Source organism: Chrysemys picta, chromosome 1, assembly GCF_011386835.1.
Source record: "Chrysemys picta bellii isolate R12L10 chromosome 1, ASM1138683v2, whole genome shotgun sequence".
NCBI classification, from domain to species: Eukaryota; Metazoa; Chordata; order Testudines; family Emydidae; genus Chrysemys; species Chrysemys picta.
This window is the reverse complement of record NC_088791.1, coordinates 353,327,809-353,338,736: the sequence shown is the minus strand read 5'-3', so window position 1 is coordinate 353,338,736 and position 10,928 is coordinate 353,327,809. Positions and strand designations below refer to the sequence as shown.

General features: G+C 48.0%; 1 protein-coding gene across 1 annotated transcript; it reads left to right on the top strand.

Moving 5' to 3' along the window:
* The first annotated feature begins 6,994 nt into the window (after nucleotides 1-6,994).
* On the top strand, nucleotides 6,995-7,939 carry LOC101942613 (olfactory receptor 51I1-like). The gene has a single exon (XM_005290048.2). The coding sequence runs from the start codon at nucleotides 6,995-6,997 to the stop codon at nucleotides 7,937-7,939; it is 945 nt and encodes a 314-aa protein (XP_005290105.2).
* Nucleotides 7,940-10,928: the final 2,989 nt, after the last annotated feature.

Sequence of the window (10,928 nt, the reverse complement as noted above, 5' to 3'; positions counted from 1 at the left end):
CACCTGACTTGTGTTTCTTGTGTGTGTTTGTGTGTGTGTGTGTGTGTGTGTAGGGCTGTTCCTATTCATGGCTTCCTTCCATCCGGAGAACCAGACTTGTACTTCCCACTCTGTGACCTATGGTCCGCAAGGCCTTGTGCTCATCCACATCTGCCTTGTCTCTAGGACACCAGGTGGGCTCCCCTGCCCTTTACGCTCACTGAGTATCCAATAGGCCATGTGGGTGCCAGCCATGTTGTACTGGGTGTGACCCAGGGTAACTGTGTCTCTCTAGAGAGTAGATCTGGGGTCACGGGTCACATGGGATAACTGTAGTATGTAACCTATCATTTTAATCAACTTCTGTACCAAATGACTGGAGGCTAGCTAATGTGACACCAATTTTTAAAAGAAGGCTCCAGAAGGAATTCTGCCAATTACAGGCTTCTAAGGCTAACTTCAGTACTGGGCAAATTGGTTGAAACCATAGTAAAGAACAGTATTTTCAGACACATAGATGACCACGATTTGTTGGGGAAGTGTCAACATGCCTTTTGTAATGGGAAATCATGCTTCTCCAATCTACTAGAATTCTTTGAGGGCGTCAACACACATGTGGGCAAGGGTGATCCAGAGGATATAATGGACTTGGCCTTTCAGAAAGCCTTTGACAAGGTCCCTCGTCAAAGGCTCTTAAGCAAAGTAAGCTGTCATGGGATAAGAAGCAAGGTCCAAGAAGGAAGCTCCTCTCACGGATCAGTAACATGGACAGAAAACAAAGGCTAGGAATAAATGGTCAATTTTCAGAAGGGAGAGAGGTAAATAGTGGGGTCCGCCAGGGGTCTGTATTGGGACCACTACTGTTCAACAGATTCATAAGTGATCTGGAAAAAAGGGGAAAACAGTAATATGGCAAAGTTTGCAGATGACACAAAATTACTCAAAATAGTTAAGTCCAAAGCTGACTGTGAAGACTTACAAAGGGATCTCTCAAAACTGAGTGACTGGGTAACACAATGGCAGATGGAATTCAATGTTGATAAATGCAAAGTAATGCGCATGGGAAAATATAATCTCAACTATACATATCAAATGATGGGATCTAAATTAGCTGTTATCACTCAAGAAAGAGATTTTGGAGTGATTGTGGATAGTTCTCTGAAAACATCCACTCAATGTGCAGCGGCAGTCAAAAAAGTGAACAGAATATTGGGTACCATTAGGAAAGGGATAAATAATCAAACAGAAAATATCATATTGCCTCTATATAAATCATGGCATACTCACACCTTGAATACTGCATGCAGTTCTGGTCGCCTCATCTCAAAAAAAGATATATTAGAATTGGAAAAGGTACAGAGAAGGGCAACAAAAATGAATAGGGGTATGGAACAGCTTCCGTATGAGGAGAGACTAAAAAGACTGGGACTTTTCAGCCTAGAAAAGAGACGAGTAAGGGGGGGATATGATAGAGGTCTATAAAATCATCATTGGTGTGGGGAAAGTAAATATGGAAGTGTTATTTTCTCCTTCACATAACACACAGACCAGGGTCACCCAATTCAATTAATAGGGAGCAAGTTTAAAAAAAAGCATAAGAAAGTACTTCTTGCACAATGTACAACCTGTGGAACTCATTGCCAGGGGATGTTGTGAAGGCCAAAACTATAACAGGGTTCAAAAAAGCACTAGATACGTTCATGGAGGATAGGTCCATCAATGGCTACTAGCCAGGTTGGGCAGGGATGCAAAACCATGCTCTGAGTGTCCCTAGCCCCTGCTCGCCAGAAGCTGGAAGTAGACGACAGGAGATGGATCAATTGATCATTGCCCTGTTCTGTTCATTCCCTGTGAAGCACCTGGGCCCTGGCCACTGTCACAACTCAGGATACTGGGCTAGATGGAATTGGTGTGAGTCAGTGTGACCGTTCTTATTTGCTATCCGAGGGGCAGCCGGGTTAGTCTGTATCCACAAAACTAACGAGGAGACCGGTGGCACCTTAAAGACTAACAGATTTGAATCTGTTCAATCCGTTGGTCTTGAAGCTGCCACCGGACTCCTCGTGATTCTGATTTTCTGCTGTTCTCATGTAGGATAAAGGATACACGCAGCAAAAGTCACAGAGCTCTTGCTGCTGTATCTGGCTTCTTTGCCTTATTAGCCCGTGTTCAAACATCAGCCTCCGCTTGAGTTCCCAGTGGACTGTGTGACCCCCAAGGAGCTGCTGCAAGGATACAGGATAAATACTCTCCCGTGCCTGGCAGTCTGTGGCAGATACTCCAGGCAGGCTGGGTCCAGAGGCTTTTTTCCTCGATGGTGAAGATTTTCGTCACGTCCACCCTGGTGAGTCAGCTGCAGCTGAGAAGGGGGTTGGTGACCTGACACCTCTATTTGGAGTTTTACGGGGAGATATGAGTCCAATAAAGCTTTAAAAAAGTTTATAATCAGGACACTTTTAAAATCGATTTCACCATTTAGCAGGAGATAATGTAGGTGCCTAACTCTCATCTCTGCTTTTGAAATTCTGCCCCTTCCTTGTTAGCAGCTCTGGATGCTTTTCCTCCTGGACGGATGGGATGAAACACAGCGCCGTGAGCACAGCCCCTCGTGGCGCTGAGACAGAGAAGCAGGCAGCGGGGGAAGGGGCAGGGGGATGGTTTTAGAGAAGTTGAAGGCCTGAGATCTCCTCAGCTCTGTGTGAGAATTCATTGCCCCGGGGCTCTAGCATCAGAGGAGGGATTTGCCCCATTGCCTCTGGCCAATGATCCTCTGCCTCCTGGGGGGCCGTGCGTGAGCTGGGGGGCTCTGGGATGCACTGGGACACTTCAGGAATGTCAAATCTCATCAAGCTCTTCTCACTGTTCCCTGTCTAAACCCCAGCCCGGCACCTCTGCCTTCTGGCCGGACTTGGTTTCTCCAAACCTTATCACACTCAGAAAGACACACACACACACACAGGGACAGACAGACAGACACACACATGGACACGCACACACACACACATACACTCACATACAGACACACACACACAATAGCTTTCTCTCTCACGCACACACAGAAAAACAAACATACTCTCACCACAGACAGACGCACACACAGACACGCACACACATGCATACATACCCTCACACACAGAGACACACACACCCTCACATGGACACACACACACAGAGACAGACACACACTCACACCCTCACACAGACATGCGCACACACAATCTCATACCCAGACACACACACACGGTTGCAGATCGGTTTGTTTTCGGCACAGCTCAGCCCTGCCCCTGCCGCCGGCCCCTCGCTCCAGCTGGATGGAAGCTAGCACGGCCGGGTCCATGAGCCGGGGATTCACCCCCCTGGCCTGCAGCACAGATGTAGCCTTAGGGACAAATCCTGCCCAGGTTTATGGGCTGTCCAGCCGTACTGAGCTCCACAGCACTGCACAGCCGGTGTGTAGGGGAGCACAGGGGCCAGCCTGCAACCTGTGTGTTCTCATGGCTGGGGCCTGTCCCTTTCATCCTGTGTAAAGTGCTGATGTGCACCTGGGGCTGCGGAATCACATTAACATTCATGAGCAATAATCAATCTGTCCTTTCCCCGCCTTCAAAGAGTCTAAGAGGGCTGGCGGTCGTAGGGCGTAATGCAGAGCACAGTTAAACGCAGGTCCCGATTCTGCTTTTAGCGGCATCCCTGTCCGAGGTGGGAAGTCCCAGCGCCCAGCTGGGAGGCCGGGCTCAGACGCACGGAGGGGTCGTGGCCTTGCCACACTTCGCACTGGGCCAGAGTCAGAGCCGGCGCGCAGGTTTCCAGCCGTCCCGCTGCTGTCTGGGGGAGGGCGGCATGAGAGGGATGGGGGGTGGAGAGGAGCTATTCGCAGGCTGGCCCAGCTTCATAGATTTAAGGCCAGAAGGGACCACTCTGATCAGCTGCATTGCCCAGGCCAGAGACCTGCCCTGAATTCATTCCTGTGTGAACTAGAGCAGTCTCCGTTGCCAGGGACGGGGAATTCACAGCTGCCCTTGCGAAGGGTTAATTTCCCTGGCTGTTAACAATGTGCCCCTTACTTCTCCTCTGAATGTGACCAGTTCACCAACCTCCTTCCTGAGGAACGTTCTAGAACTGTGGACAGCAGAACTGTGGGAGCAGAATCTCTTGGTTCCCTTTGAACGAGCTAGGGCTGGGAATGAATTCTTGGACCCTGGCTCTTCAGGTTGGATTCAGAACAACTCCTCCTTGATTTCACTGGGGAGAGCAGCTCCAGGCTTGCAGGAGAGGGCCCTTGTACACTGGGATTCTGCAAGTCTCATAGACTCATAGACTTTAAGGTCAGAAGGGACCATTATGATCATCTAGTCTGACCTCCCGCATGATGCAGGCCACAAAGCCGTCCCAACCCTTTCCCTTGACTCTGCTGTTGAAGTCAATAAATCCTGTGGTTTAGAGACTTCAAGTAGCAGAGAATCCTCCAGCTAGCGACCCCTGCCCCATGCTGCGGAGGAAGGCGAAAAACCTCCAGGGCCTCTGCCAACCTACCTTGGAGGAAAATTCCTTCCCGACCCCAAATATGGCGATCAGCAGAACCCCGAGCATGTAGGCAAGATTCTCCAGCCGGACCCTCATTGGCCATTGATGCTATTTACCTGCCATGGCACACTGTTCATTTGACTAAAATCATGTTATCCCATTAAACCATTCCCTCCATAAACTTATCTAGCTTAATCTTAAAACCAGACAGGTCCCTCACCCCCACCGTTTCCCTCGGAAGGCTGTTCCAATATTTCACCCCTCTGACGGTCAAAAACCTTCGTCTAATTTCAAGCCTAAACTTCCCCACGGCCAGTTTATATCCATTCGTTCTTGTGTCCACATTAGTACTAAGCTGGAATAATTCCTCTCCCTCCCTGGTATTTATTCCTCTGATATATTTAAAGAGAGCAATCATATCCCCCCTCAGCCTTCGTTTGGTCAGGCTAAACAACCCGAGCTCCTCGAGTCTCCTTTCATACGACAGGTTTTCCATTCCTCTGATCATCCTAGTGGCCCTTCTCTGTACCCGTTCAAGTTTAAGTTCATCTTTTTTAAACATCGGAGACCAGAACTGCACACAGTACTCCAAATGAGGTCTCACCAGCGCCTTATACAACAGAAGCAGCACCTCCTTATCCCTACTAGATATACCTCGCCTAATGCATCCCAAGACCGCATTGGCTTTTTTCACCGCCACGTCACATTGTCGACTCATAGTCATCCTGCGGTCTACCAGGACTCCAAGGTCTTTCTCCTCCTCCGTTACTTCTAACCGATGCGTCCCCAGCTTGTAACTAAAATTGTTGTTAGTCATCCCTAAGTGCATCACCTTACACTTTTCACTGTTAAATTTCATCCTATTTCTGTTACTCCAATTTACAAGGTCATTCAAGTCTCCCTGCAGAATATCCCAATCCTCCTCCGAATTGGCAATACCTCCCAACTTTGTGTCATCCGCAAACTTTATCAGCCCACTCCTACAATTGGTTCCGAGGTCAGTAATAAATAGATTAAATAAAATCGGTCCCAAAACCGAACCTTGAGGAACTCCACTGGTGACCTCCCTCCAACCTGACAGTTCACCTTTCAGTACGACCTGCTGCAGTCTCCCCATTAACCAGTTCCTTATCCACCTCTGGATTTTCATATCGATCCCCATCTTTTCCAATTTAACCAATAATTGCTTGTGCGGTACAGAAATCAAGGTATATTAGGTCCACCGCATTTCCCTTATCTAATAAGTCCGTTACTTTCCTGAAGAAGGAGATCAGATTGGTTTGGCACGATCTGCCCTTGGTAAAACCATGTTGTAATTTGTCGCAATTGCCATTGACCCCAAGGTCCTTAACTACTTTCTCCTTCACAATTTTCTCCAGGACCTTGCACACTACAGATGTTAAACTGACAGACCTGTAGTTACCCGGGTCACTTTTTTTCCCTTTCTTGAAAATAGGAACCACATTAGCTATTCTCCAGTCCAACGGTACCACCCCCGAGTTTAAAGATTCATTAAAAATTATCGCTAAGGGGCCTGCTATTTCTCGCGCCAGTTCCTTCAATATTCTTGGATGAAGATCATCCGGTCCACCCGACATAGTCCCGTTAAGGTGTTCAAGTTTGGTTTCTACCTCGGATATGGTAATCCCCCCTCCTGTATCCCCCTCTGTCATGCTGCCAATATTCCTAATCCCTTCATTGGCCTCATTGAACACTGATGCAAAATATTCGTTTAGATATTGTGCCATGGCTAGATTATCCTTAATCACCACTCCAGCTATAGTCTTCAGCGGTCCCACTTCTTCTTTCTTTGCTTTCTTCCTATTTATATGGCTGTAAAACCTCTTAGTATTGCTTTTAATTCCCCTCGCAAGGTCCAACTCTACACGGCTTTTGGCCTTTCTCACTCCATCTCTACATGCTCTGACCTCACTAAGGTAAGTTTCCTTACTGATCCCTCCCCTCTTCCACTCTTTGTACGCTTTCTGTTTTTTCCTAATCGTCCCTTTGAGACGGTCGCTCATCCAGCTGGGTCTAAATCTCTTGCTCACTAACCTTTTTCCCTTTTTTGGGATACAGGCCTCCGACAGCTCCTGCAGCTTTAACTTAAAATAATCCCAGGCATCTTCTACCTTTAGATCCATTAATATGTTTGCCCAAAACACTTCCCTTACCAGTCCTCTTAATTTATTAAAATTAGCCTTTTTAAAATTGTAAACCCTAGTCTTTGATTTAATTCTGTTAATCCTTCCATTTAATTTAAACCGAATTAGCTCATGATCACTGGAGCCAAGGTTGTCCCCTACAACCATTTCCTCAACAAGGTCCTCACTACTCACCAAAACCAAATCCAAAATGGCCTCCCCCCTCGTCGGTTCAGTCAATGCTGAACTGCAGGTCCCTTCCCGGTCACCTGGCCTCGGGGTAACTCTCAGGTTCATTTTGCATTTACACAGGGGATTGGAGCTGATCAGGACAGCGACTGCTCAGCATGGTGGATTTCAATAGCACCAGCTTCCATCCTCCCACATTCCAACTGACCGGCTTCCCAGGCCAGGCAGCTGCTCACCACTGGATCTCGATCCCTTTCTGTGTGGTCTACATCACCGCCATTGTAGGGAATTGCACTGTCCTCTGCATTATCTGGGCAGAGCGGCGTCTCCATCAGCCCATGTATTTGTTCCTGAGCATGCTGTCAGTCAACGACCTTGGTATATCTCTGTCGACCCTGCCTACGGTGCTCGGCATCTTCTGCTTCGATGTCACAGACGTCGCGTTCGACGCCTGCCTGGCCCAGATGTTTTTCATTCACTCCTTTTCCTTCATGGAGTCGGGGATTTTACTGGCCATGTCGTTCGATCGCTTTGTCGCCATCTGCGACCCGCTGCGCTACGCGGCCATCTTGACCAACCCCAGGATCGTGAGAATCGGGCTGGCCGTTGTGATTAAAAGTACCAGCATGGTCCTCCCTTTCCCCTTTCTGATTAAACGGCTGCCAATCTGCAAAGGCAATGTCCTCTCCCACGCCTACTGCTTGCACCCAGACATGATGAGACTGGCATGTGCAGACACAACAGTCAATAACATCTACGGATTATTTGCCATCCTCGTCACTTACGGCTTAGACTCAGTGTTCATCATCCTATCGTACGTTCAGATTCTAAGGACTGTTTTTAATATTGCATCCTATGAACAGCGCCTCACGGCTCTAAACACCTGCGTCTCACACATCTGCGCCGTCTTACTCTTTTATGTCCCAATAATTGCTATCTCTGTTATGCACAGGTTTGGGGGAAATGCTCCTCGTCTTGTGCATATTCTTCTGTCCTATGCCTACCTCTTTGTCCCCCCTGTGTTAAACCCAATTGTTTACAGTGTGAAGACAAAGGAGATTCGCAAGAGGATCTCCCGAATATTCTCCAGAGACTTACTCTGAACTGGGAGTTGTGTGGGATATGGTTTCGTTGGACGAGTTTTGAATGGGTTGTTGACTGAACATTGTATCTTCTCGGAGGACATTCAAAACCTCCAACCATAAAATACTAGAACAATTCAAACTGTGTAGAGGTAGTTGCCTGAAAAAGATTCTGTTATTTCCTCTTACATCAGGGGTTCTCAAACTGGGGGTTGGGACACTTCAGGGTGTTGTGGGGCTATTACAGGGGGGTTGCGAGCTGTCAGCCTCCACCCCAAACGCCGCTTTGCCTCCAGCATTTATAATGGTGTTAAATAGATAAAAGCTTATTTTTAATTTATAAGGGCGTTTCCACTCACAGGCTTGCTCAGTGAAAGGGGTCACCTTTAGAAAAGTCAGCACTATCTCAAAGCAGTAGATTAACAATAGCTGTAACTGAGGGGAGGCCATGCACTTTTCTGCATCTGCAAATTGAGCAACTTGCACACACCAGGGGCTCCAGACGTCCTTCTGTTGCACCCCACAAGTTTACTATGTGCCACCCCCTTTTTAAGGGAATTCATGCAAATCCCCCCCCTCATTCCTCCCCTCCGCATTCTCAGTTCTCTTCTCTCTGTCTGTCAGAGAAGTCTTCCAAAGGGGCGACATTTGAAACTGATTTGGATGGCCGGAGCGGAGACGCGGGGGAGGGGGGCAGTTGTTATGCTGGGAGGTGTGTATTGGTCCCATCAACCACTGCTTTGATCTAGAGCCAATTTCTGAGGTGGCTGAAGCTGCTGGTTCTGCTAACCAGATGCCAAGGACTCCTCCTTGTGTTCCCCTGTTCTCCTTTTCTGTTTTGCTGATTGCTGATTGATCCACAGGGCTGCACCCGCTGATGGCTAGAACATTTCCTGAAATTTTGTAATTGATCGGCTGCAGCATTCAAACGTCATTGCGTTACAGACAGACAAATAAACAGAGACATGACATTGCTTTGCATGTGCGGCCGCACTTTGCTTGGCTATATACACTCAAGAACAGGTAAACAGCTTTGAGGAATAAGGAGATGGACAGAAATACTTTGCAATGCAATGGGCCCATGACATAACTTGTATTTGTCGTCCCTACTCTACACGGTGTCCATGTCTGTTCCTTCAGTGTCCCTAGCCTCTGTTGGCCAGAAGCTGGGAATGGGCGACAGGGGACGGATCACTTGCTGATTCCCTGTTCGGTTCATTCCCTCTGGGGCCCCTGGCACTGGCCACTGTCGGAAGACAGGAGACTGGGCTGGATGGAATTGGTCTGACTCAGTCTGGCTGTTCTTATGTAGGCACTGTGAAAGTTGCCATTGCTGGGACTGAGGGACCGGCAAGAGCAGTGGGAAGGCGAGGACAGTGCTGCAGAGTGGTGATGCCGTTTGCATCGGAAAGGCTATTCACTAGAGCGGGTGGCACAGTGCTCATGGGACGCTTTCCTGTCTGAAAACGCCCTTTCCAGATCCAAAACGCTCCACAGGACGGTGTCCATTGTGATGACATTTCCAAGGGAGATGTGTCAAAATGAATCATTTTGACTTTCTTGTTTCATTTAATGTCAACTTTTTTTGTTTAAAGGAGGTAAAATCATTTCAGGTTGATTTTTTTGTTCATTTCATTTGGACTGTTCTATTATATGAATCTATCATATGATTTAGTCATTTCAATACTTTACATGATAGGAATGAAACAATGGGATATTTCTGAATCACAGATTTACAGCATGTCCATTCAGTGAGAAATGCCCCTGCCCGTCTCACAGAAACATCGCTCAGTAGGGACTAGTTATTGTTGGGGGCCAGCGATGGAGCTTTTACGCTTCCTAAACATCCCCGGTGCAGCTCATTCGCTTTATCGTGTGCTTACAGTTCAGTTGTTCCTCCCATAAATTCTCACGAGGGGTTTTTTTGCACATACGTTGTCAATAATTTAAAGAGGGAAGAAGGCTAATTATGTCCCCAGGAACATCCACCTGACATCATAGAGGGATGTGGCAGACACATCCAGCTATGACATCACAGAGGGGCATCACCATCACCCTAGGTAACTCGGGAGGGTGGAAAATCACAAGTGTCAATGAAGCCTTCCTGCACTAGGCCTAAAATGAACCAAACTCCTTCCATGTTTAAACTCTAATCAACCTCAAAAGCCAGGTGCAATTGGAATATGTAAGCAACCCGTTATCTGTGTCCAACCTCCTGCTCACCCTGGTATCAAGCGGTAATAATGAGGCCTGCATGTTTCTGGCTGAAGGGAAAAAGGACAAGATAACGGTTTAAAGAAGTTACTAACAGGCTTATAGCTGCCAAGAATGACTTAACTGCTTAAATGTAATCGTTATTTGCTTAGTAACTATTACCAGGGACGGGAGGGCTAGAGGAAGGAATGGGGGGGGGGAAGGGAGGACTAGAGGGGGAAGGGGGGAGATGAGGCTTAACTGCAAAATGTATAAAGGAAGAAAAACTGTTTCTGTTAATGTGCTTGATTTGAGACGTGCCAGTCTCCTAGCACCGCTTTGAGATCTCAAATAAACTTTGTTTGCTTCTCCCCCTGGTGTGTTTATTGGCGCGAAGCACACCGGGCAACAAACCTACTGTTGCTGTCCTTGGGCACTCTGTGCCAGCAACAGAGGTACCAGGCAGGGTACATGAGGTTTTCGGGAAGCCATGCGATGCCAAAGACCTTCCTGGATGAAGAAGCAGCAGTGGGGATGGGGGCAGCCAAATTCTGGGCCATCAGTAGTGGCTGCAGACCATATACTCCTGCCCATGGGCAGAGCCCTGACCCCACCTCTCCCAGGCACAGGGAGATGATGCCAGGGCAGCCCTGTGATGGGCTGTGGAGAGAGTCTACCACTGGGGCTGAACAGCATGGAAAAATTCATCCCCAAAGTGACAGACAGCTGGGACTGGAGTGGCCAGAGAAACTCCCCACCCCCTGCCGATGTGGGGGCTGGTGGTGGAATGAATGGACATATCCACCCCGTCCACGCC

Coding starts and splice junctions, on each gene's coding strand:
- LOC101942613 (XM_005290048.2), top strand. CDS start 6,995: ATGGTGGATTTCAATAGCACCAGCTTCCATCCTCCCACATTCCAACTG.